Consider the following 25,945-nt stretch of genomic DNA (forward strand, 5'->3'; position numbering starts at 1 on the left):
ATAGGTAGGTAGAGCTTCGATATCTTAGATATATTTGAATGCCACTGCTTTGATCTGGGTTATTTGATTTGCCTCTCCTTTCTTTGATCCCTGTTAATTCTAGCAACGGTGGGGTGTGTGGGGGTGGGTGCATAATATGAATTTGAAAATAAATTTTGAAATAAATAAGGGGAATTGAGCATTATTCAGAAGTTTGAAGAAGACACAGTCGATGTCTGTAGAGCACCTTGGTGTTGGTTGACTACCAAAAATAAACTGAAAAAAGACGAAGAACAAGAAGAAGTAGAAATAACTAGTGATCTATATTATGAAAGGATTGTCGGTTTGATTTACTGTAACTCATGGGCTCATCAGCCGGTACAGAGATTTCTTTACGTGCTTGTTGTAAAAGTCCCTAAATGAATAATAAATTATATATAAATTAAAACTTTTTTCCTATACAAAGTGAGCTTTGTGCGGCCATACAGGCACACACACAAAGAGATGCACACACATACACACTACACTGAGTCAGAATCACTCCCCTTTGGCACCTCGAGTGGACCAACACAGAGACAGGGACATGTGCAGCGTGATACATCTCTGGGATGACACCTCTCTGTGGCGATGAGCTGTGCAGTCACAGGCATTTAGCTGTGATGGCGACACTGACAGAAGACAAAGCCCGCATCCACAGACAGCCACTGGCGATATCTTAGGGTGACACGTGGGTTATCGCTGACACGCCAACACTGCGTCCCCAGCGCGTAGTTCCCATGAACCGCAGAGCTCCCTAAAGATAGCAAGACAGGCAGATGAGGAAAGGTGAGACATTTATCTGTGGAAGGGGCCAGCTGTGGAAAAAGTCTGGGACAAAACACGGATGAGTGACTTCCCTGACAACAATAAGACACAGCTTGACTTTCATGTTATTCTTCATCTGTTTGTTACTTGAACTCTACCTGCCTCCTTTCCTGGCACTTTGGTTGTGTATTCATGCAGTTGTGATCATTCTGATGGTGGACACGCCTTGAACCATTTTCTTGTCCTGGCTTTAAGCCAGAGCTGGAGTTCAGGGGCCAACGAAAACAAAACCAGACACAAATAGACGTGGGGAGAAAGGAGAGGGTCATTCCTGGGTGTAGGCAGCCATTCGCCCCAAAGTGATCTGTGGATTAGGGGCCAAGGCCTGGCCGCCCGATACTAAATTGCTCCACATACTGAACAGATTAAGCTAAAAATGAATGGACCAACAGAGCTGATAGTCAGGCTTATGGGGGAATATTCTCATTTCAAAAACACTCTCAGCAGCAGGAGCAGCAACATTGAGGGGGCTTCAGGCTGATGCACGGAAGGGAAGTTATTTTCTCAAAAAGGCACACGCTAATAGGGCTGGTATGGGTGTGAACACTGTCGTAGCATCATCATTATCACTATATCAAAGAGAGGGTCTGGATGTGGATCAAACTGAACCATGAAGCGGATCGTTTGCAGTGTGAAAACAAAAGACAACAAAGACATGCTGGTTCGGACCTTGGTCTTCTAGAATTTCAGGTTTAAAATCGTCACTGTTCTTAAACCAGATTAGTCTCTACAGAGTTTTATTGTTGTAACAATCCTCATATCCCTCTACTGCATGTATTGTAGGTATTCATGTTTGCCTTGGGGCAACAGTGTGCCATAAACTGTAAAAGCCACAAGACAAATGTGGAGTTATTGTGTGAAAATAATACATCAGAGTTTCTATAATAAATTCTTACGGTCTCGTATTGTTTTGGGAGTTTTTGTGTTACTAATGCACGAGCAGGTGTTGTCTCCCTTACACTTGACAAAATGCCATCCGTGAAGCACACATGTATCTAGAGCTGTGTAAAACCTGCAGAGTGGCTCTGAAGAAGCTTGGAGCAGAGGGATTTCCAGATGCGCCAGATACCACCAGGCACATATAAATATTCATACCCTCAAACACACATGCTGCGTGTCCCTCTCTGAAGTCATGAATGAACTGATGTTGAGTGGATTTGGCTGCACAGGGTTTATTTAATGACTGCTGCAGAGGCAATAGTGCACTGAGCCTCTCTCCTGGGCTACAGTCAGAGAAAATGCCTGGTAGTAATAGAGATCCTTTACAACTACCAGGGGAAATCACTACTGATTTGTCGGTGGCCGTGTTGGGGCTCTTACACTCACAAAAGCAGGAGAATGAACCCCTTGTTGGCCCTGAGCTTTAAATCCTGTGTGAGGTGAAGTGGGCCGGGGCTATTTTACCAGCATGTGTGAACTCTGCACGAGGACTCTACAGTGGAAGCTGGAGGCAGGATATGCGTTGATGTGTTGGTCGGAGAGAGAAGTTTTCATTTGACTAAACATCTGAGGAGCTGGTGGGAATTCAGAACGGTTCAGCATGACGGATGTTTGCTGTGAAGAGGTCTTGAACCCTGGTCCAGACTCACAACATGCAGCGCTGAATGTGGACCTGCTCGCTGAAGAGTGAAAGGTTGTCACCGACTGACAGTGTTTGGGAGTCTACCTAATTAGCAGGGCTCAAGCCAAGGTTAGACTCCACACTAATAACCATTTTTCTTCCTCCAATACTTCATAATGATGCAGATGATCCCAAAGGGCAACGCTGTAATCACTCATCTGCTGACTCGGCTCCAATTATAAAGAGACTGCTGCAGCTCTATCCCTTTTTCAACTTGGCCACGTCCCACGACAACCCACAGAGAAACATCCATCCTGGCTCAAACCGAGACTTTGTTACGGACACAATTAATTGTTTTTGCCCTTCGTGCCCAACTCACAAAAAAACAATAAAAAATGTTAATTTAACAAAAACGTGCTGCCAATAAGTTGATTTCCCTGCAGGGAAAAATGCACCTGCTGCCATTTCTTATGTTGGATTCACATTGGTGGATTTTCTCACACTATCCAATAATGTAGCCAAAATTACCCGGATACGATCTTGAGCTTTTTATTTTATCACACTTCCTTGTATGCATTAGAGTTATTTTTAAAACTCAGCAAATAAAAAGTTAAATCTAACAGTTGATGCTCCGAAAACATGAAAGTTAATGATTTGATTAAAGTTTAAATCACTGGAAACAAACCAAAATGAAATCACATGCATCACCCGAACACTACAGAAATACCTAAAAGTAGTTTGCAGATGATCATTGTTTTCGGAGATATGCAAAAGTAGATGCTAACATCTTCCTGTGTCCACATGCTACTTGAATATCTCCTGCCAGATGCTACTAGCAAGAAAGCTCAGTGGTTTATGGGAGCCGACGCCTATAAACCGATAAAACTGTATTTACTTTCCATTTATCTGGGACATCACTTATCTGTTTAATGCCTCTTATGAAACTGGCCAGGCTTGTGAGTCACGGTAAAGGAAGGAAATTAGTTTTTATTCATAAGGTGCTGTTAAAGGTGTAATGATTTATTAAGTGAACCTTAAGCAACGTAAACTGCCGTCACGGGGGGATTGTGGTGTAAAGCCGGCAGATTTGGGATCAGATCAGAGGAGATATTTGCTGTGTTATGAGTTCAGCTGTTTGTTTTGAGTGAGTGAGGGAAAGACGGAGACACGGGAGGGGGAACAAGAAGAGAGGGATAATTGTTTTAACATAGCAACATGGCTGCAGGTACACAAAGGCTAACTTCAAGTCTCACAGAAGTGTCCATGGACAAAGTGGCCTTATAAATACCATTTATTAGATGATCTAAAGTAAATGCAGAAATCTGTATGTTATCCAGTGGATAGATAGATAGATAGATAGATAGATAGATAGATAGATAGATAGAGAGATAGAGAGATAGAGAGATAGAGAGATAGATAGTGTCACTGAGCAGGGCACTAATCCTGACCTGCCACCCTGTATAAGTGAGTGTGTTGATCGGATCTCAGCACCATGGTCAGCTCCTCCTCCTCCTCCTCCTTCTCCTCCACTTCCTGCTCTGTGATGAAGAGTCAACTATAAAAAGCTGAGACCTGAGGCTACGGAAGACATTTAGGACATGTCCGTCCAACAGACCCGTGGCCGGGGGGTGGGGGGGGCTCATCGGTAATGAGACTCGTGACACACCTGAGCTGCTCTGACGTCTCTCAGCAGCACCACAGGGTGTGTGACTCAGTAAGACTCACAGGTGTGAAGTTATCAGTCATCAGTATGTCACGTTAATGTTTTATTATCCAGAGTCGACCTTTCTCACCTACACTGTTGTTCAGCTCCTTTGGATTCTTTAAATGCAAATTCTAATATGTGGATCCCTGCATGTGTTTTTACACGGTGGCCCTGAAGTGCAAATCACAAAAAGCAAATCCAGTTCCAAGCTGTGTGTGATGGGGATAATTCAAGTGGTGAATAGATAACACAGTAATAAAACTGCGCGTAAATGTGCTTGCGCATGGCACAAAACAGGGAGTGGTAAAGTAACGCGTTACAGTAATCCAATACCCGGCATGCCCTGTCTCCTCCTCCTTCTCAGACACCACCCACCTACACACATGCACACGCACGCCCCTACGTCCACGTGCACGGCGCTTTCGAGGAGCGATGCTGAAGCGGCGAAGCGACGACTCTTCTGCGCGCACGGCTGCAGCTCCACGTCTGAAGGGGGAAGCGGCTGCGATGCGCTCCGGCGGGGACAAGTTGGAATAAAGGGGGAGAAACGGCTCCGGTCCGACGGGGGAGAGAGGGAGGTTTTCCCCGCTGACAAGCATGACTGACTGGTGACAAAGGAACCGGGGAGCCCCCCTTTGCATGGCTGCGCCTGGCACCCGCTAGAACTTGGTGTCATTTTTGTATTTGGAGAGGCTCGTTTTCCCGTGCGCAGCCAAATATTTCCATCCTTCCCTGTGTTTTTCTTCTGGAGGAGCACCATGCCGGTCCGGAGGGGTCATGTTGCGCCACAAAACACCTTCCTGGGAGTAATTATTCGTAAATTCGAGGGACAAAGTGAGTAGCTCTCCTGCGCTCTTTGTGTCTCTCCTGCTGCATCCTCACATCACTTCTCAGCCAGGAAACCACCTCAGGCTCGCTCACTCACAACCACGCGCACAACGCTTAGATTTCTTATTAGAAATTGCGTGTCAGAGGTGCATGGAAGTCTTTAGAAGTAGAATTAACCTGCCTCCTTCATCCAATCATCCAACACCTGCTTTATCTCATATGAAAGCTGCTTATAAGAAACATTTAAGGGTTAAATTAATGTAATATCTTATCCCATAATGGACCTTAAACCCCTGATTTTGGTGAATGCAAAATCATCAGTTGTGATGAATAGTGCAACCTATTCCATTTATTTTCTTATTCGTCTTATTAAACATAAATATATATATATTTAAGTTATTTTAATCGTTAATAGTAAGTTTCTATCAGTTATGCCTTGAATATGTGTTTTACATCACACACACACACACTCATGTAAAGTATAATATTCTTTTGCTTTCTTAAAGTATCTATCGGAAGTATTTTGCTACTGTGCAACCTCTCAAATGTAGTTTGTTATTTGCTGGATTAAATTACTTTATACCTTTACATTTTCCAGTTGTGTGAATGTTTCATAGATAATTTGCATTGTCCTGGAAACCTGGTGGAAACTCACACTCTTATTGTGTTGGTTTAATGTGTGACATCATATAACCAGTGATTCCCGAAAGTAAATGAGTCCTGTTTATGTGATCCTCTGCTTCCATTCTCCCCTCAGATAAGAAATTCCTCATAGCCAATGCCCGGGTGCAGAACTGCGCCATCATCTACTGTAATGACGGCTTCTGTGAGATGACGGGCTTCTCCCGGCCGGACGTCATGCAGAAGCCGTGCACGTGCGACTTCCTGCACGGCCAGTTGACCAGCCGGCACTCTGTGGCCCAAGTGGCCCAGGCGCTGCTGGGCTCAGAAGAGCGCAAGGTGGAGATCACCTACCACCGAAAGGATGGTGAGTGGCAAAGTGTGTGTTTGTGTGTGGGGGGGGCTCAGATGGCAGGAACAAGCACATGACATTAGGGGGATGCAGTCTTGGTTTAAATTGCATGCTGTCTGAACTCCTGCCGCTCTTTCCCTCCTCTTTAAAACGTAATCATCCTGTTTGGCTCTGTTTTGCACCTTTTGCTTTGTGACACTGTGAATCCTGCAGACCCATCTGCAAAAGTGACTTTTACGTTGTGTCTTCACACTCTGGGGCACATGAGGCAATGTTTAGTTCCTCGGCTCTATCTGGAACATTTTTCAGGAGCAAATCACAGAGTGCACCCATTTGGAACCCGGGGGCCGTGGGGGAGCAGCTGTGATGGTTTCCTCAGCAGTGAAGTTCAGTTCTGAAGTGATGCACGGCTGAGGAAGATGTTCATTAGCATGCGCTGGATAGGATGTAGCTCACTTCCCTAAAGAATAACGTGAAGATAGTGTTCATCGTCTCAACGAAGCAACCTGACACGTTTCTGTGACTGTGTTTCGTTTGGATCATCTTCTGCCCTGCGCATGCTGCTGATGCATATTGCATGCAGATGATGACTCTATATGACAGCTGCTTTGGTTTTTGATGAGTTACAAGCAGAGCTGCAGAGTGAAAGTTTAAATCCGTCACATCAGCTGTGCAGGTTGAGGCAGAGTTCGTGTTGTGACCTCTGACAAAGGCATATGTATTAGACAAGCCTCCTTGCATAATGTTCAAGGCAGTTATGATGGCAGATATGAGGATTAATGGTTTTATAACCACATGTGCTTTGTGGTGTGTGGTGTAGGACCACAGAGGAGATAAGCCATCAGGTTTTATTGTGTTTAATGATTGGTGATACTGCAGTGTTTGTGTGTGTGTGTGTGTGTGTGTGTGTAAAATCAACGACACTTAAATGTTGCCTTGTATCTGTGGGGGTCAAATCTATTTCTCCTAACAGACGTTGTCATAGGTAATGAGACAAGGTGCTGTCTGTCTGCTTCATGTTATAAAAGCTATGGATCAATGATTATTAAAGATGTTTATGTCCACTCGACTGTACGTGAGGACAAACACAGTTGAGACATTCTGCAGCATTTCAGCACGATGGTGTCATTCTGAATAACAGCTTTGCACATCTGAGATGTTGTTGGCTATTGTATGATTTCTTATTACTAGGAAATAATCTATATTTGAATGCAGTAGCTTGCGGAATTACATCAGAACATTTTCAGGACTGATTTTGTTGTTATTCTTGTGATAAAAACATTTAACTCTAGTGTCAAAGTTCAAGATCATCTTTAACCAGATACAGTTTGGGATGAACACAGGATGCATCATTAAAATCAGATTTAGTTTTGTTGCCTATAATCATTAGGAGAGGCCGTGCACCATTTGATACCTTCCTTCCTCCATCTCAATTCTCATTTCTCCGCCAAGTCTCGTGTGAGTTGGAGGTGAGTCACGGTTGGTGATGAAGGAGGAAGAGCGTCAAGTTCCACCGAAATCCAACGTTTGGACAGTTTGAGAACACACATGGAATCTGTGAAAAAGTCTGTGCCTCCATGATGTGCAGCGCCAGCAGCACGGTAGTTACAGCAACTGCTAAATGTGTGAGGTTACAAAAGTGTAACTGCAGACGGGGGAACAGGGAAGAAGAGCTGATTCAAGGAGAAAAGAAATCCAAGCCGGGGTTTGTTATCTTCAGACATTTTTGCACTACAAAGCCTGTTTGTGAGATCAAATGTTCTTTAGAAGCCGAATAAATGAGATGCGCGCTGAGCTACGGGAAAACAAATGATAGGAAGTGAACATTTTTAATTGGTTGATGATTTTTAGTCTGAGAGAGAGGAACCAGGGAAATAAAATGAATCAATGTGTTCCATGTGGAGTTACCTGGTGTGGAATGAAATCTGGGGGAGTCACACTGCATTGCAATAGGGGTGAATTATAGTAGTTGCCCTATGTATGCATCAGATTGTCGGCACTGCTCTGAGATCTGAATTGCATCGAGCTCGTTGATGGAAATGCATATCCCTTGTGCGTGTGTGTGTGTGTGTCTGTGTGTGTCTGTGTGTGTGTGTGTGTGTGTCTGTGTGTGTGTGTGTTTGTGTATGTGTTTCTGTGGGGGTGTGTGTGTGTGTGTGTGACTGATTCAAACTCATGCAGGTATAGAAAACCCAGATGGAGCCAAGTGAAATAGATTGGGTTGAAAACGGCTCGTGGTTACAAATGATGGTATCCCTGGAGTCATAGATTGGGGGGGGTGAAGGGTGGAGGAGAGAATGAGATAAAGTTGCAGAGAAGAAGCAGAGTGCAGATGCCTGCTCATGTTTTAAGGTGGAACGTTGTGTTTGAGTATTTGTCCCCCAAGACGTCAATATGCCGTTGTTTATATCGTCTCTATTGGACTTTGGACGAGCCTGAATTTTTTTTCTCCTGTGGTCCAGTGCGATACAGATGAGATCCTGTCCTGGCACTGCTTCTTCATGATCCCCATAAAGAAGACACCTTACTCAAATACCAAATTTTATACTTCAATCCTCACGACGGAGTAAATGAGATTTGGAGCATAAAGTTGTCATTTGATGGAAGGAAGAAGTTGTAATATTACAGGAATAAAGTAATAATTTAATGAGAACAAAAATTCATAATATTAGAAGTAGAAAGTGGTAATACTCTGTCGTAAATACTTTGATATATACCAGAGGGAAATATGACATTAGTTTGTTATTTAGTTAGATAACACTACCATTATATCTGTTGACCGTGATGGAACTTTTTAAAAGTTTTTTCGTTGTTTCTGAAGAAATGTAGCTGAAACACCTTCAAGACACATTCTCTTAATCGTCTGTGATTAAAAGCCAGCGTGCAGGGACCATTAGTGAACAAGAACATAATGTTGTGTTGAAACCTTGTGGGGATGTTTGTGGAGCTAATTAAGCAAACATGTTGTTTTTAGGCTTTAAGGAACACGGCACAAACTTCAGGAGGAGACACACTCCAAGTTCTTTTGAGATTTGAATGGAGGACATTTATTCTTAATGGAGTCTATATTACTGCGCGACTCGCCAGGTCAAGAATTTAAGTACTTGACCAAAGCGGGCCTGATGCCTCTCCAGGCTCTTGTATTGTGAGCGGAGCCAGGCTTGGGCGGGGACGTTCAGTCTGCATTGATCCACTGAGCAAACAGCATTAATGAGGACACAAATACTTTCATGTTGCATTGATCTTCAAAACCGGTGAATCGCAGAGGGGAAATCAATGGCGGCCGAAAGCCCTGCCTCCGCTAGCTGACCCTTGGAGACTCGGGATAAAAGAGCCGTAGGGCTTCTGACTGTCAGACCCTGCGGTAGGGGAAAAGGCCTCATTACCATTCTGTATCCTGTGGCTTTAATTACCTCAGTGTTTCCTCTCACCTGACTCTGAGCTTCTCCAGGGAAGGTCATACACCTGTTTTACCAAGAACACCGCTCCGGTGATCTGCTTTCTGCCACAAGCCAGCGTGGCTGTACGGTACACCACACTGCAGGTCAGGCTTTGACCTGAAAAGATCTTTACACTCCTTGTAATCATGGAAACTAGAGACAAATACATGTGGGATCTTAACATCCTGGTGTGTAACTGGATATCAGACTTGGGTGTAACTATTTATAAACTGTACAATAATCAATAGACGAAGGAGGTAGCTCCAGTGGAAAAGACTCCAAATGTGCTGCATGGGCTATTTTGAACAAAACGTTTAACGGAAACAACGCAGGATGAAAACTAGGAGCAAAACAACAAGAGATTTACTTTGATTAAAATTTTAGAAGCAGCCATTTAAGAAACGGTTTTATTTTAACTTCTTCTGTCCTTTCCCCTTATCCAACACACACAAACGCACACACACACACACGCACACACACACACACACACACACACACACACACACACACACACACACACACACACACTCAGCTCTCAACCCCTATCTCTGAAGTCCTGTATTGGAATTCCAGGGGAAATGCCGTTGTGGGAAGCTGATTGCTCCTGTCGCTCCTCTCTCCGTCAGACCACTGGGGGTTTGTGTGAGGCAATCTCCTTCTTTTTAATCCTATGACCCGGGGTCTTCATAAACTCCCGCCGTCCTTTACAGTCCGTGAAGGAGTTTCCAGCTTGTCAGCACAATTTCTGAGCGCACTCCTAATGCTTTATGATTCGCGCCTTCGCTAAATCTCTGGTCCTTTATCCGTCCGGTGCCCATATCTCCTCGACCTCTGCTGGAGAAGTTTCTGTCGTTAAAAAGAAAAAAGCTGCTGTGCTTGTGACATTCAGACGCTGAGCTGTTTACTGAATGACTTTCCTCAGACTGCGTCTATCGTCTGTGACATCACTGTGACAGATGTCGTTTTTTAGCAGAAATGCAAAGAGATTCCTGATTTTGTAAGTATTTTTATCACAGTGTTCATTTAGGCCTAAATACCTTAAGGCTAAACTGTAAATAATGTAAGTTCTGGTTATGTATTTGATGATAACCCAGAGATATTATCTGAACTGTGCCTCTTTTTAAGTCAGGCAACACTGGGAAAGACAAACCGATGCGTTTCTCTGTCATCATCCCACACAGTCATGCATTTGTTTCCATTTGAGACCAACGAGTAACAAAAGAAACTGTGACTGCATGAAAGGAACAGAGAATATGGCATTCATCGTTACACATACAATAATGCAGTGTGTGTGTGATGGAGGGAGTGTGTGGGTGGGGTGTGATGGGTTCTAGAAGTATGGAGACTCATAAAGAAGCAAGTAAACATTTATAGGACAAATTTACAAATATATTTAGAACAGATAAGTGTATTTATAAGCCTTTGTAACCTTTACCATGTTAATCTTATGAACGTCTTTATTCAGCCTGCTACTCCTGCAGACGTGTGATCCATGACTCCACTCGTGCCTCGCCATGAAAATCTCTTTGTGCCAATTGATCCAATAGACTGAGGAGCTTTAATCCAAACTTACGACGGGACGTCCATACAGAGCATCATCTGCTTAAACTGCAATTAGGAGCAAAAGGAGAAGACCTAAAACCTCCTCTCGATTTAATTCAGTGACTAAGTGGCTCTGTTGTGTGGCCCCACAGTAAATCCTGGAGAGCTGTGCCAGATGATGGTTTCAGAATTTATTTCCCTCTGGCAAGGTCTTGTAAAGGAAAACCCCTGTGGTAGTTAACACTGTGTGAATGCTAATGCTTCACTATGTAATTAGACAGTGAAACAGCCTTGAACAGTTTGATGTGCACGGTGGAGATGATCTGTTCTCATAACACAACAAGCTGTCCACCTGTCTCACATCCCATTCTGCTCAGTGCTGCAACTAACAGTCAATGTGTCCTAATCGACAGCCTCTTTTTTGCTAATACTCACCGTCAGCGCTGCAATAAATCCGTGATTAAGCATTTAAGCTGAATCATTTGCATTTAAGCATCCTCTTCTTAAGTGAAAATAAACACCTCTAACCAGCCCGGCATTTATTTACTCAGCAACACTCCATCTATCTGCATTCAGATATTCAAACAGAATAATTACCTTGTCCTGCTTTTCCACGATTAAGAGTAGAATCGAGAAATCCCTGAGCTCAGTGCGCAGCTAGTGCGCTCGCATGTCGCAAGCAGCAAGTACGACGGGAAATGTCACGCTATAAATAGATTCATGTTGAGCTACAGTGACGCTCGCTGAGATTATTACCTTGTTTCCTTCTTTTCTTTAAAATATCATCGCTCACTGCCAGAGATATAGAATAATTTAACTCAACTAGTAGAGTTAATTCGATTTATTACCCATTTACGCGTTTAGTTATTTCACTAACAACATGTTTTTTTTCAATTACCCTGAAGATTATTTATTGGACTTATTTTAGATTGAGACAAGTGATGACAAAGAAGCAAATCAGGACATTTCGACCAGGAGATGCTGTGAGGACGACACTGGTGGCATAAGTGTAAATATTGGTTATACACTTTCCAACAGATGTAACGGATCCAGGCCAATAGAAACCAGTTTAAAGTGTCTTTGTGGTGGACATTATTCTGCCAGCATATGCCGCCCTATGCTTTGTGGGCATCTCTGAAGAATAACAAGCAACTAGTCAACGAGGCTCTATCGCCTCGGAGCAAGCTGCACATGATAACTGATGATGATATGACTTTGGTTGTTCGCCTGGAGGGACCTGAGTTCAATGTAAGGAAACTATGTGTGCAAAAGCTTTTCTCGTAGATCCACCTCTGTGCAAACTAGATAAGCTCTCACGTTCTCAGGCTCGGCTCAGGTGGCCCATCTTCTATCTTCTATCTTCTATCTTCTATCTTCTGTCTTCTATCTTCTATCTTCTATCTTCCAACTTCCAACTTCCATCTTCTATCTTCTATCTTCCATCTTCTATCTTCTATCTTCTATCTTCCAACTTGCATCTTTTATCTTTCATCTTCCATCGTCTATCTTCTATCGTCTGTCGTCTGTCGTCTGTCGTCTGTCGTCTGTCGTCTGTCGTCTGTCGTCTGTCGTCTATCTTCTGTCTTCTTGGAGTTCAGTCCAGTTCGTTTTCCTCGGCTCTCACGAGACAGAGAGCAGCAGCGTAACGAGCCGCCCGTCCTCCACTCTTGATCTAAAGTGACAGGGACAGATTTGTGTTGTGGGAAAGCCATCGATTTCCTCTACAGCATTCAGGCCTTACAGAGGATCTCATTTATTCTCAGTCTCTTCGACCGAGTGGCTGCACAACCGCTGGTTTAGAGGAGCCGTTCTAAACTTTACTGGTTTAAAGCCAGTAAACACTCCTGCTGTGCTCCTCCAGTCACGTTTTAACACACCTCACTATCGCAACCTGCACATTTCCTCCTCTGAACTGTTCAGATGAATTTCCTCCTGTCGGTCAACATCCTGGTGTGTGGCACAGCACCGTGTTGGCCTGGCAACCGCTGACTGAGCCATTATGTAGCATCGTGGCTCTGAAATTCCTCCTGGCTCGACTACCTGTGGGGCTGGAAGCTGGAAGCTGGAAGCTGGAGAACAGCAGAGGACGTGGACCCGGCTGCACGATCCAGAAACCCAGAGGCAGAGTGTGAGTCAGTGGGTTGGACTCGTTGACACAGAATCTCATGCACTGATTCTTAATGTTGGGAAATACTCAAGGAGAGTGAGGCGGCTGCCATTTCTATTTAAAACTCATTCCTACAATCACTATGTTCAGTCTGGTCTCTTTTATTACAAAGTACTATTACAATGTTTGTATTATTCTATTTATTGTATTTAATGTTATTGTTTCTTTAAATCTAATATCATTGTTTTCCTATCATTCTTTATTTATATGAGCTTTTGTATAATTTAATAGATGTACAGTACATTTTCACTATATATATTATCTTTATTTAATTTTATTTATCTCAATATTATAGATATCCTTCATCTATATATATATTTTTAGGCAATATGTAGTGCTTACATAATCTCTATATACATGTACATACATATTTGTGTATACATGCAGAGACGTGTGCACATATACAAATCTGATTGCATACACACAAATAAAATAGGTCTCATAGTTTTTCTCGTTTACATCTTTCCCACTGGAGTTAGTAGATTTATCGAGTTGTAAAAAATAAAACAGCTGCCTTTGCCTTTAATAAGAATAACGGTCGCGTCCCCAGACAGATAAATGTTTTTCTGCTCCATTTTTACCTGCTTGTCGTGAAACTCATGACACCACTTAATTTGTACGAAGGTCCCTGGGATCAATAACCCATTCCTTCAGGCCCCCCCCCCCCCCCCCTGTTCATGTCGGTTCATTCTTTAAAGTCTAGGATCTTGACGTAGGTTTCTCCCAGAAGGTCGTCGTGACGAGTTGAGGCCGCACATACTAAAGGTCCTCGTGGGATCCCAAGACTCGTTTGTGTCCTCGGAACAAAACGTAGACAGATTGAATTGTCTCAAAGCAACACTTTGAGACAGTGGACAGATTTTAGACGGATAAAGATAAAGTGTTGATGTGCAATAACTGCAAATTCCATCTCATCGACACCTCCCCAAGGATTTGGGTTTTACCTTTTAAGGCGTCTCTTTTCGTCCTATAGGGCTTATTCCTCTTTAACTTTCATGCTCGCACTTTAACGATAAGCAAAGCAGATGAAGCATTTTAATGCACGTTGTCCATGTATCTGTCTGATATACAATATTTATTCCAGCACATACACCAGTGTAACCTCACCTTGTACTAATGAAATCTGTTTTACAGTTTATAGGCACGGTGCCAATGGATGAATGTGGGTCATGCTGGATCTATGGATTTTACACACACACACACATACACACACACACACACACACACACACACACACACACACACACACACACACACACACACACACAGCAGTATTATTTGATACCACAAACAGAGAGTAAACAGTCTGACAGCCCCCTTCCCCCAACCTGCTCAAACACCTCACTCCACAGCTCCCTCCTCCCCCTCGTCTCTCCTCATTCCTGACTTATTTAGGGTCCTGCTCAGCTGCACACCCTCCAGGCACGTGCGATACATGAGACCATGAGAAATGATGAGCTCAGCATGAGCAAGAGAACTCTATTTTTCTCAGATAATGCAGATTTTTCTCTTTAACGTGAAGAAACCCCGGCGTCAGAGAGCCCCACGCGACGTGCAGCTAAAAGGTTAATTCAGAAACATGTTGACTCAGCCCCCTCCCCAGTCAACCATTCATCGAATCACAGCCATGGTTTGATTTCAGTCCGTGATCCCCCCGCTTTGCTCCCATTCACAGATTGGATGTGCGGAGATCACGTCTGTGAATGAGCAGCCATTCATTATTCCCCCTCCCCTCTGCCTTGATCATTCACCACATCACCTACTGGCCTGATTCATTCATGTTGGCATCACTTGACTTTTGGTCCAGTATTAGTATTGATATTATATCTGCACAAGATCCTAAACTGGATAGAGGATAAAATTGCTCTGCTCATCCTACTGATGCTTCAAAGTCTGATGCTCTCATCTACACGCATTCCAGTTGGTTAGATGTGTCCATGTCAGAAACTAAATCTTGGAAAAATGGTCTGAAAACATAAAACCTTTTCTGAGGGTTTGATTTGTCTTCCACTTTTCAAAGGTTTCCCCAAACGCGTCCTTTAAATGATCTGCAGTGTATTTTTCTCCCTCTGGCCGAGGCTTGTCCAGTCCCTGTTGCTGGATCCTTGTCAGTTTGACAGAAGTAATTTATGTGTTGCAGCGCAGCCGTCGCACAGAGGTGAGAGGAGCCGGAGACTGTCAAGCTTTGGTATTCATCCCGGAGTTATCGTAGTTACGTTGGCTTGTATACGTCAAACCGTCTTGTCAGCTTATGTCTGTTTGTATTTACACTCTGCAAAATATTGGCATGTGTCGTGTACTGCAAGGGAAAAGTATTCATGTTATGAGAGTTCACAGCTTCAGTGGAAATCTCTGGTATCAAGCCTGACGTGTTTTGAAGCAAATGTATTCCTCCAAGATGAGATCAGAAATACAGCTGCTCAGATACAAATGAAAACATGTAGTAGTTCGACAACATAGGCCAAAAGCTGCAGGTTCTGGAAATAGCCAGCGTGAGATGAATGTGTCGGCGTCGCCATTAAATACGAGTGCATAAATCTTTTGGTTTGCTTGGAAAAGAACTGAGGACTAGACCCAGTTTGCACAGCAAGTTGGAACAAAAGCTTCACATGTTCAGTAAAGGGTTAGGGATTTTTCCATTTACGTTCCTCAGGGGGGTTGCAACTTGTATACGAATACAAAAACATGGCGGCAAATTTGCAACCGAGAGAGTGTAGCATGAATATGAAGCACATCCCCAAAAATAAAGGACAAAGCTGAGCTATGACTAAATAATCTGTATTCAGCTCGAGACTCATTCTCTGTATCCAGAGGACACACAAAGCTTTGGTTTGCATTTAAAGTATTTGTTTCATATGTTTTTTTAATTTATATTTCAATTGTTTGACAGCGGCGTCGGCCTTTATCACCAAGAGCTCTCGAATCTCTCTTGAATTTTTGGAGTTTGGCCTCAGGGCGTTTTGTTGTCGGAAATGAAAAATCCTCTCTGTTGTGACCTCCTGGTTACGACGCAGTCTCTATTCCCCCCCGCCCCCCGACGCGCTGCCACTGATGATATTGTAACCCCGGGGATGAGGTAGCACTCTCCCTTCTGGATTAGTGAGTCGACATCAGAGCTAAATAGCTAAGAGTGAAACTGCATGTTCCCAGGGGGAGAAGGGGAAGGGATCCCATTTCCCTGGAATGGTGGAGAGGAACATAAGCCTTCCTCCCTCTGGAAGGTCATTTTTTAACTTTGTGTTCTTTTCCTGTTGATTAAAGAGAAAGACAATAAATAAGCATAAGAGTAGATTTTTGAATTGCAAACAAGTACTTCACCTTATTTACAAGATTCTGCAGGAAATTAAGTGATTTACTCGTGTAAAAGGTTTTTTGTAAGTCGTTTCTACAGTTAAGTCTACAATGCAATATGATTCTAACATAAAAATATGGAAATGCTTCTGATACTGCCGGGTTGGGCCTGGTTGAGAATGCAAATATATGTAAAAATCCGATACTGCGTTGCTGAAGTGTTTTAGTTTCACTCTGATAAATCTCTTTTTCTTTGTCGCTCCTGAACAGCAGTTGTTCTGCAGTGTCCCACAAGCAAACAGCAACGTCGACTGTATTTTACAGACAGTGGCTGCACTTCGACAGCTATTTAAAGGAAGTAATTGTAGTTTTGTCCTATATTTGTTTATTTGTGTCATGACTGTCAAACTATATAACAAATGAAGAATTCAATCTCTGGCTCCAAGTGTCAAAATGGCATCATTTGTATGCAGGATATTTGGGCTTCGTTTCTATCCAGTGGGAGGAAGTAGAGACGTGTCGTCCATCTTTATATAAAGTGTGTATAAAACTGTACTGAGAGCTGTCCACTTGTCATTGGATCACCCCGGACAGATGTTAGAACCAGGTCTGAACAGGGCCAGAGGGAAACATGGAGCTCCCTGCTGCTGGAGGCTCATCTCACATCAGTGTCACTCACATTACACACAAACACACACACACACACACACACACACACACACACACACACACACACACCTAATGATGTGCACACACACACACTCCGTGTCTATTGGGCCAGGGGTGGAAGAGCACCGGTTGCAATTTAAAATGATTTTGACTGCGATATTCTTGGCAGCGGTTTCTCCAAATGATGGTTATCAAAATTCCCATATGCAACTATCCAACAATCACTGTCAGACACAGAAAGGCAGCAGATGTTGGTCCTTCTTGCTCTGTGTGTGTGTGTGTGTGTGTGTGTGTGTGTAATGAATCACATTAACTGATCGATGTGTACGTGTGCGTTTCAGCTCCCCGGCCGCGGTGGACACACGTTAAGCTGCATTGTCTTAATTATTGATAGTGGAAATAGAATCGAATGAAATTTCCATCTTGTTGAAACTAAAACTCGTCTCACTGCGCTGCCTATGAGCATGAAGCCCTGCACTCAGTAATGTTTGCTTAATTATTTAGGGATCTCCAGTCTGCAAAGCGTAGCTGTAATAACATATGATAACTAAGCAAAACTTAGGGAACGGGTTAATGCCAAACTAGGTTTTTACTTGTTTAAGGAATTATTTTTAAAAACAGCTTCATGTCCCAGGAGCTACAGTGTTTCTCATCTCAAAGCCATCACTGAGTGAAATGAAACTGAGAATAAAACAGGGAATGCATCACCTTGGCCACAGAGCAGCGCTGAGCTCTCAAGCTTAAAATGAGACCCCGCTGACACAACCCTGATGGAGTGTGTTTAATATAAGTTGAAGGAAATAATGGAGAGTTGGCCGGCTGAGTCAGGTGAGGTGAAAATGGTGTGTGTGTGTGTGTGTTTGGGTGTGTGTTGGATCGCTCTGTTAAATGAAGACAGAAGGAGCAGTTGGTCAGTTGATCCGTCCTCATGTGAACCAACAGGGTCGCCGCCCTCCTTCCATGAGCTCAAGGTCAAATCTGCAGAAGACATTGCCCCTATTATGAATCTCCGGCTACAATCCATGCAACTGTTTTTCAATAGTCCACGAAAGCGTTTTGGCTCTGCATCCTAATTTAACAGCACAACAGACAACAGAGACTTCGTTTCCAAATATCTCCATTTTAGAGTCGATGCACGTGTCTCCATCGGTCTACATGTATGACTGTGTTTACATCTGGGACTCGTGTCCTCAGGTGGCCCAGTCATGGCTGCTGTTTTTTGCAGAGACATGTGGTCTAAGCGCCACCGGCACAAAGGTGACATTGTGTATGAAGACCTGCCTGTTTTAATCTTTTTATCAAAGTTAAAGCTCAATCCTCACAGAAGCAGAGTAGTGTTCAAAAGCAGCTTTGGTCGGGAAACATTAAAGCACCCCCCTCACCCTCACCCACACTCACCCACACTCAGCATGTAATTTGGCGTATGCCGTGTATCCACCTGGTAGCAGTCATCCTGCAGAGCCATCTGTGTAGCCCCATTAATCCAGGTAGACAGTGAGGAAATGAAGCCGAGAGGAAAAAGTTTAAATCAATAAAAACCCACATTTCCACTCAGGCTTAAGGATTTGACTTTGACAAACCAGGAGTGTGTGTATATATATAAAAGTATAGGATTAACTGATTCTGCCCAAGGATTTTGTAATGTTTTTGTGTGTTTGACAGTTTTCTGTGTTTATCCCCTCACCTTCACCTTGCCAATCTTGGACATTTTTTGCCTCTTTCACGAAACGCAAGTCAGCACTTTCCTCTATCCCCCCGTCCTCAGAGGATTAGAGACTAATAAAAGCCTATCTTTCCTGTTTCAGCCCAATCATGACTGGAGCAGCACTGAGTCACGCTGCTTGTTCTAAAAACAGAAGAGGTCATTTGTATTTCTGAAGAAGCCGAGATGGCACCTGATGTTTCACATTAACTCAGTTTTGCTCTGCAGCTCAGTAAATATTCAGGTCAGAGACGCTCATGACTAAAGTTGTTTTAGTGCCTTTGAAAGGTGCATCACTCATTACACAGGGAAACCAGCTCCATCGCCCCCTTATTAGATTCAGTTGGACAGAGAACATTCGGCTAATTATTGCTGCCCGCAGCCTTGTGAGTGTGTGTGTGTGTGTGTGTGTGTGTGTGTGTGTGTGTGTGTGTGTGTGTGTGTGTGTGTGTGTGTGTGGGGCTGCTGAATTGAGATCCGTGAACCTCTTTAGTGTGTGCGTGTGCCTGCATGCATGTATGTTTGCATCGCTGTCTGTGTGCAACGGAGAAATGTAAATGTTATTTCTGTGTGTGTGTGTGTGTGTGTGTGTGTGTGTGTGTGTGTGTGTGTGTGTGTGTGTGTGTGTGTGTGTGTGTGTGTTTGTCTTTGACCCTCTGCTGGGGCGGGATACGCAGACAGGCAGAAATTAGCATGAACCTCAGCAGCAGCACCGAGGATCTGTTTGATCTGTCCACTTACAACACGTCCGGTGCCCTTTCTGCAGAGAGAGAGTAAGAGACAGAGAGAGTGATAGACAGAGAGAGAGAGACAGAGTGAGAGACAGAGTGTGAGCGAGGGATACAGTGAGAAAGATGGCAACAGAGAAAGAAAACAAATGAGAACCAAGGTGTGCATTGAAGGAGGAAGAGAGGGGCGGACAGACAAAGACATGGAGAGAGAAAGAGTGACAGAGGCAGATAGTGAGTGAAAAGAAGTGAGGGATCATGGAAAATGGAGGGGATAGAATGGTAATAAATCACGTTGATTTGACTTTGAGTTTCATTCTGCTGCACCTCATCACACTCATGTACACGATGGTCTATTGTCGTGTTTGACATGTTTAAAACTCCCTCAGACACAAGCTGCCACTTGGTCAGGTGACATGTCTATATTTAAAAGCTACATACATCCCCCTTTGACCCCTGTCGCATGATCTAAACATGCTCACAAGGCCACGCATGTGATTGAGGCTCGCAAGCACTTCTCTTGACCTTCCTCTCTCGTTTCAAATTCAAATGTATTTGCATGACAGGATTTGAGCCATTGTTGCAAAGTAGAAACACGTGACATGTTAAAATCAGCATGCGCACGAGCAAAACATCGATTAACGTTATGATGAACTACAGATGGTACTTTTTTTAGCTAATCTCAGGAATGCATTTCTCATTCGTATCCATTTAAGGTTCCTGAGTACACACATCACACACATACACACACACAAACACACACACAGACACAGCACCATCGAGCCTCCTCTCATTCTTGTGGGCCCCCAAAAAGTCATTCCATTTTGCTTTCTGGAACATAATACTTAGCTCCTATGAATTATAAATGTCTATGGATTCCAAGTGGCTTATTTTTAGAGTACACGCATGCATGTTGCTCGTGCACGTGCACACACACACACTGATTGCTTTACCAAGCCGGTAAAGCAATGAGTTCCCCTTTTTATGCAAATGTTAGACTGAACACAGTGTAGCATGTGTGTGTCGGACCTGTGTTTGTGAACGTGTACTTTGTGAGGGCGATGTGTATGTGTGACTCCTTTACCTTTAGAGGTGGTTGTGTTGCATGTACACACACACACACACACACAGCAGTGAGATTCAACCACAGGGAGACGTGATGAAGAATTCAGCCTCTCCTGAGCTCAAGCTGTTCTCTGTTTGTGTGTTGCACCTGCAAGCATCACTACAAGTCCCTGATGTTACTGTGTCATGCAGGATACATTCAAATTTGTTGTATTATTTTGTATGTGAGTATTTAAACATTTAAACAAACGGGACATTTGTGCCGACTCTGTCTGAGTTTTCCACAAACACATAATAAAGAGGATCTCATTCAACTTGAGGACGATGTTTGCACCGGAGACAAATGAACGTAATATCTGACTCGACACAGCGAGTGCTCACTTGTTTCCATGGAGACAGACACATTTGGGTTTTATTTGTATTTTTTACAACAGCGTTCCTTTTATGCAGCACCCCCCCCCCCCCCGACTGCCCTGCACTCGGACAGTTCCTGTAAACCACGAAAGCAGAGGCCCCTCCACTGCTCATCTTTTGCATATTGTCACAGAAGACGGAGGAGGTGCGATGCTGCTTGCCCCTCGCCACCAAACTCCCTCGGACTGAAATGAATGTCTCCGTCCACTCACGGTGACACTGATGTACTATTAGGGGCAGGGCACTGCTTAGTCCAGCGGAATCCAGCTCCCTGATGCATAGATCAAACCCTGGTGTGGTGAACGGTGAAGCAGTCGGTTTGTTATAGGGTTTTTCAAGCCTGATGATACAAACCTATCACACTAGAAATGTACAGTTGTATTCTTTTTGTGTGTTGCGTACACGTTTAGCGAGTGGAATCAGGGATGCGGGTGTTTATGCAGCAGCGTGTCTGTGTCTCCCAGAAAAGAAACGCTGGAGGCTGGAGCCTGCTGGGTGAACTATAAATAGCCTCCTGGTGACAGCAGGACTTAGAGACTAATGTGAGGGAGAGCATCTTCCAGAGAGGTCCACGTTAATTATTTAAAACTTCACATGCATTTAATTTTCTACATTAATAAACTTTATTGTAGCATCTGTGCATTCCAATTAGCAATAACTCCATAAACACGGTTTAATCCCAAACTTACTTAGTTTCTATTTTGTCATTCTTTCTCTAAAATCTTTTATTTGCAGCTATGTGGCTGTGGCTCAGGAGGTTGAGTGGGTCGTCCAACTTAACAGAAGGCCAGTGGTTTGATCTCCAGTCAGCAAATGCCCTTATGAACCCCAAAGCCCCTGGATGCTGTGCCGACAGTGTGTGAATAGTGTATGAACGTGTGTGTGTCCTGTACTGTGAATTGATTTGTGCGCTTTCACCATTTACCTTAACAGTGCAACTCCTCTGTCTCTTCTCTGTCAACCTCGTCTCCGTTGTCTGATGAATTAGGGACATTTAGTCACGAGGCATTAGCGGAGAGCAGGGTCGTGTTCAATTTGCCGTAGCAGCTCTAACTACTAAGGTTTGAGAGCAATTAATTATTTTTCCACCACGAGGCTGAGAAAGTTCAGGGAGGAAATAATGAGTGAGAAATATTCATGGCTAATTTAGTGTCTTTATCAGGAATGATGACTTTAAATTGTGGATGTCTGTGCAGCAGGATGAGAGAGAGTGGACACGTCGAGCTGGAGGAGGTCACATCTCAGTCGAACTGAAATAGAAAATAACTCTACTTATGCTCAAGTTGCTATTGCCTGTGTAAAATCTCTGGAAATAGAAGTTAATATTGTAATAAATGAGCCACTCAGGCTCATATCATGGGTGAAAGTTGGCTGAAGTTTAATGGATTCACTTCGGCGCAGGAGGCGAGTGTTTTATTTGCGTCCTCGCTTGAAGCTGTCGTGTTACTTTAGAGCTTTGATCAGGTTTAAGTGTTTTGTTTGGTTCAGATAAAAGTCTGAATTTTTAATCAGGCGCCGTCACGATTGATGGGGCTCGTAATGTTTGAATTTCATAACTATACTGCAGCGACTTTGCAACTCAATCAAACCCTAAAACATAAAGTTTATCACCTGTTTCTAACTGTGAATTAAATTTCCTCCTGGCTAGGTTCAAACTTCCTGTGCGCCACCCACATCATCCCAGTGAAGAGCGAGGGGGGCGTGGTCATGATGTTCATCCTCAACTTCGATTACATCCTGGAGGAGGGCAGCAGCGACTCGCTGGAGAAACTCAACCACACCTCGCCGTCCAAAGCTGAGCAGCGTGAGTAGAGGACAAACACGGGCTCTAGAGAATGAGATGTGCTGCAAAACAATATGACATTTTCCCAACTCCCCACTGTGTCGGTGTCGTGCCACAAACGTACACGTAGAACTCATCCTCAGACGGTTGCATGTACTCGAGCTGAAGAAAGAACAAGTCACATGTAGCAGGCATGACCTTCTACATGTAACCTTTCCATCATTATCATTGTTTGTTTCTTTACTCAATCCCCTAGTGTATGTTGAGGATTTGACACGACCTCTCTATTCCTCTTTCATGCCATCCCATCTCCTTTAATTGATTCATTTCTTTGGCATCTTGCTTTTGCAGCAGGATTCATGAACCGGGCTTGTGCGTTCGCCCCGACTTGGGGCAGTAATCTGGCGTGAAGCTGCAGGAACTTCCTGCCAGAGAGCTCCTTTGGCATGTTGACACCAGCGTTTAGGAGACGCTGATGTGTTAGCCTGCCGTCATTTCAAAGGTCTGGCCCAATTATAGCTCATAGCATGCCAGGATAGCCTGATGAACTACTGGAGCAGGGCTGTGGAGCCATCCCTTTTCCAGAGCTGTCGGAGTAATAGCGTATAATGCCATTCCCCAGCGGTGCTCTTGAACATGCTCTTGATCCTTCCTCCCTCTTCATTGTCTCCGTCTTTCTCCATTTTCCGTCAGTGACATATAAAGCAGGAGCACGGGGGACAGAGGTCAACTCACGATGGCTGTAATTGGATGAGGCTCTGAACAGGCTGATGCCTCATGGGGTGTGTGGTTAAAAGAGATTGGAGACGTGTGTGTCGAGTGTTTAAGTGGGTGTTTTATGTGTGTGGTTGTGTGCACATCACACACAAGACTACTGTATACTCTCCTCCAAGGGAATTGTTCAGCTGTAGCATAAGGGCAATCCCCTGATGGAGCACTTCTCTATGAATCAAAGCCAATTCACATATCTGCATATCAACGTGGGAGTCCCTGTAAATTTAGAGGTGAGGTCCAGATTTGTTAACTAGGTTGAGTCTTGTTGCTGGACACCGTCTCTCTCTCTGCCTACAAACAACCTCTGCCATCGCAGGACTCACCGGAGAGCGTTGGCATTTCATCAAGTTCCTCCTCCCTCTGCGGATCCTGCAGACCTAGACTTGCACTTTCTACTTGCAGTTGCTCAGCGGTCACAAACAAGGAACAACTATCTACTGTTGAGAAAGTCACAGACAGAGAAGCTGCTGCAGATGCAACTCAGTGAAACCCACAGTGTTTCTATTCTAAGGAGCAGCTGCCTGTGCACAGAGCCAGTCCCTGATGCATGTGTGCATTACCGCCGCTCCTTCTGGGGAACGAGCAGCTTGCATTAGGTGCTTCTTATCGATTGCTTTTCTTCCTTAAGGACGATTCATCCATTCTGAAACCAGCGAGGATTCTCTCATTTCACTCTGATGTCGCTGGACTTTTAATTTATGGGCCTCGACTATTGCCTCAAGACTAATAGACAGGGAGAGAAGTGTAAAATGCTTTTACTGATTTCAGAGGAATATCGGGATATTAATGGCGATTCATTTATTTTATGAGTAGGGATATCCTTAGCCAATATTGCACTACAGTTGATTTTTATTGGTAAAGAATTTGATAAACTCTTTCAGTCTATAGATTATGCTCGCCTTTCTTTCCTTTCTTGAACATGTACGTAATTGGATAAATGGATCAGAGCTTGAAACGCAACGCAGAAGCCTTTGTACACATCCAACAGTGAAGCTGCGCATCAGGAGGAAAGTCAGGGGCAGAATAGGCTTCATACTAAAGGCAGACATTTGCATACATTAGCATGTTGTCCGCACAGCGATCCAGTGTGTAAGAGTGTTAACAACCACCTAGATGTGATTTTGAAAAGATCAGCGAATGCAGCGATCTGCAGTCATAGAAATACAACAAGCGGAGTGAACATGCTAAATCGTCTCTATTCTGCTCCTTTTCCAGCGTGAAGTAATGACACACATTTAACTTCCAATCTATAAGCCTTTCTCTACTTATTGTTTATTACATCTTACATCTGTTTATCAAATGTATTTATTTTCTAATCATCGACTGTTGTTTTTACAGTAGTTTTTCGTGTGCATTGGTTTTCTCAGTGTGAAAAATAGAAATGGAAAAGCCAAATCTTCCACTGCCCGTCACCAACGTTTAAAAAGCCCAGGTAGAGAAGCTCTGGTGTAAAAAAAGTACAAAATAAAAAGTGGGAACAAGATCACATTGTTTGAAACGTGCAGCCTGGTTAACAACGTTATTGTCTCCAGTTCGATTCTAGTCTTGACAATTATCCAACATTATTCCCCCGTCGTTTATCCTCAGCCAGTGACTATTTGAATACAAGAAAATTGCAATCAAAACTACTCAGGCTTTATTGCAATCTTACTTTAATCACCCTTTAATTTTCTCTCGGTGTGCAACGAGTGCAGGGCAACGTGGGGAAACTCAGATTCTCCATGTGATTCTCCACTGGTGATGAGTAACAGAACTGGGAGCACTGGTAAACACTCCTCACGGTGAAAGAACATATAAACTGCATTGTTGCATAAACATAAGCAAAAGCACAAGAATTAGAGATGCAGACAAAAGGACAAGACAGGATGGAGGCCTATTGTTCTCATCCCCTGACATCTGAATCACGCTCACAGTACAGAGAGACATTTCACTCCCGACAAGAGGATCCGAGGGCCCAATTAATATTCAATGCAAATATTGCTATCTGGTATCGTAGCAACAGGGGCCACTGAGCGTCCATTGGCTGAGTGAAGCTGCGGGTGAGTTTTTGTCGGTAAAGAACGAGAGGGCTGGAGAGGCACACATGTAAAATACACATACACACACACACTCACACAATGTAACAGCACTTGAAGGCTCAGTCCTTTTAAAGCCACAATTAAATAAAGCTACTTACCGTGTTCTCAGCGCCGTGGACGTGTGACTGAGTTATGAGTTAATTAAAAAGAGATTTATGGCATCTGTTTATATGTCTGTTTATATCTCAGCACAGACCGCTGAGCATATCGATGCCCGCGAGCTGCCGTTCATTACTTTGTGAAAGTGGCATTTTAACAGTGTTTAAATCGAGCTGTCGGAAATGTGAAAAGCTGCATAGCAGGATCAATTGATAGAAATACCAATATGGTCGCATTGCAGTGGTACAGAACGAAAGGTCCTGGTTAGGTCAGGGGTCGGGGG

General features: G+C 43.7%; 1 protein-coding gene across 2 annotated transcripts in view; it reads left to right on the forward strand.

Annotated features, from left to right (window-relative positions):
- Positions 1-4,556: 4,556 nt before the first annotated feature.
- The window catches only part of kcnh7 (potassium channel, voltage gated eag related subfamily H, member 7), a 47,895-nt gene continuing 26,506 nt past the window's right edge, over positions 4,557-25,945 (forward strand). For both annotated transcript variants that reach the window (XM_062380768.1, XM_062380769.1), the window contains exons 1-3: positions 4,557-4,943; positions 5,695-5,925; positions 22,577-22,732. In XM_062380768.1, coding sequence (XP_062236752.1) covers positions 4,868-4,943; positions 5,695-5,925; positions 22,577-22,732 — 463 coding nt within the window. In that variant the 5' untranslated portion in view covers positions 4,557-4,867. The remainder of the gene's footprint in view (positions 4,944-5,694; positions 5,926-22,576; positions 22,733-25,945) is intronic.

This window comes from Platichthys flesus, chromosome 22, assembly GCF_949316205.1.
Source record: "Platichthys flesus chromosome 22, fPlaFle2.1, whole genome shotgun sequence".
In the NCBI taxonomy this organism is placed as follows: domain Eukaryota; kingdom Metazoa; phylum Chordata; class Actinopteri; order Pleuronectiformes; family Pleuronectidae; genus Platichthys; species Platichthys flesus.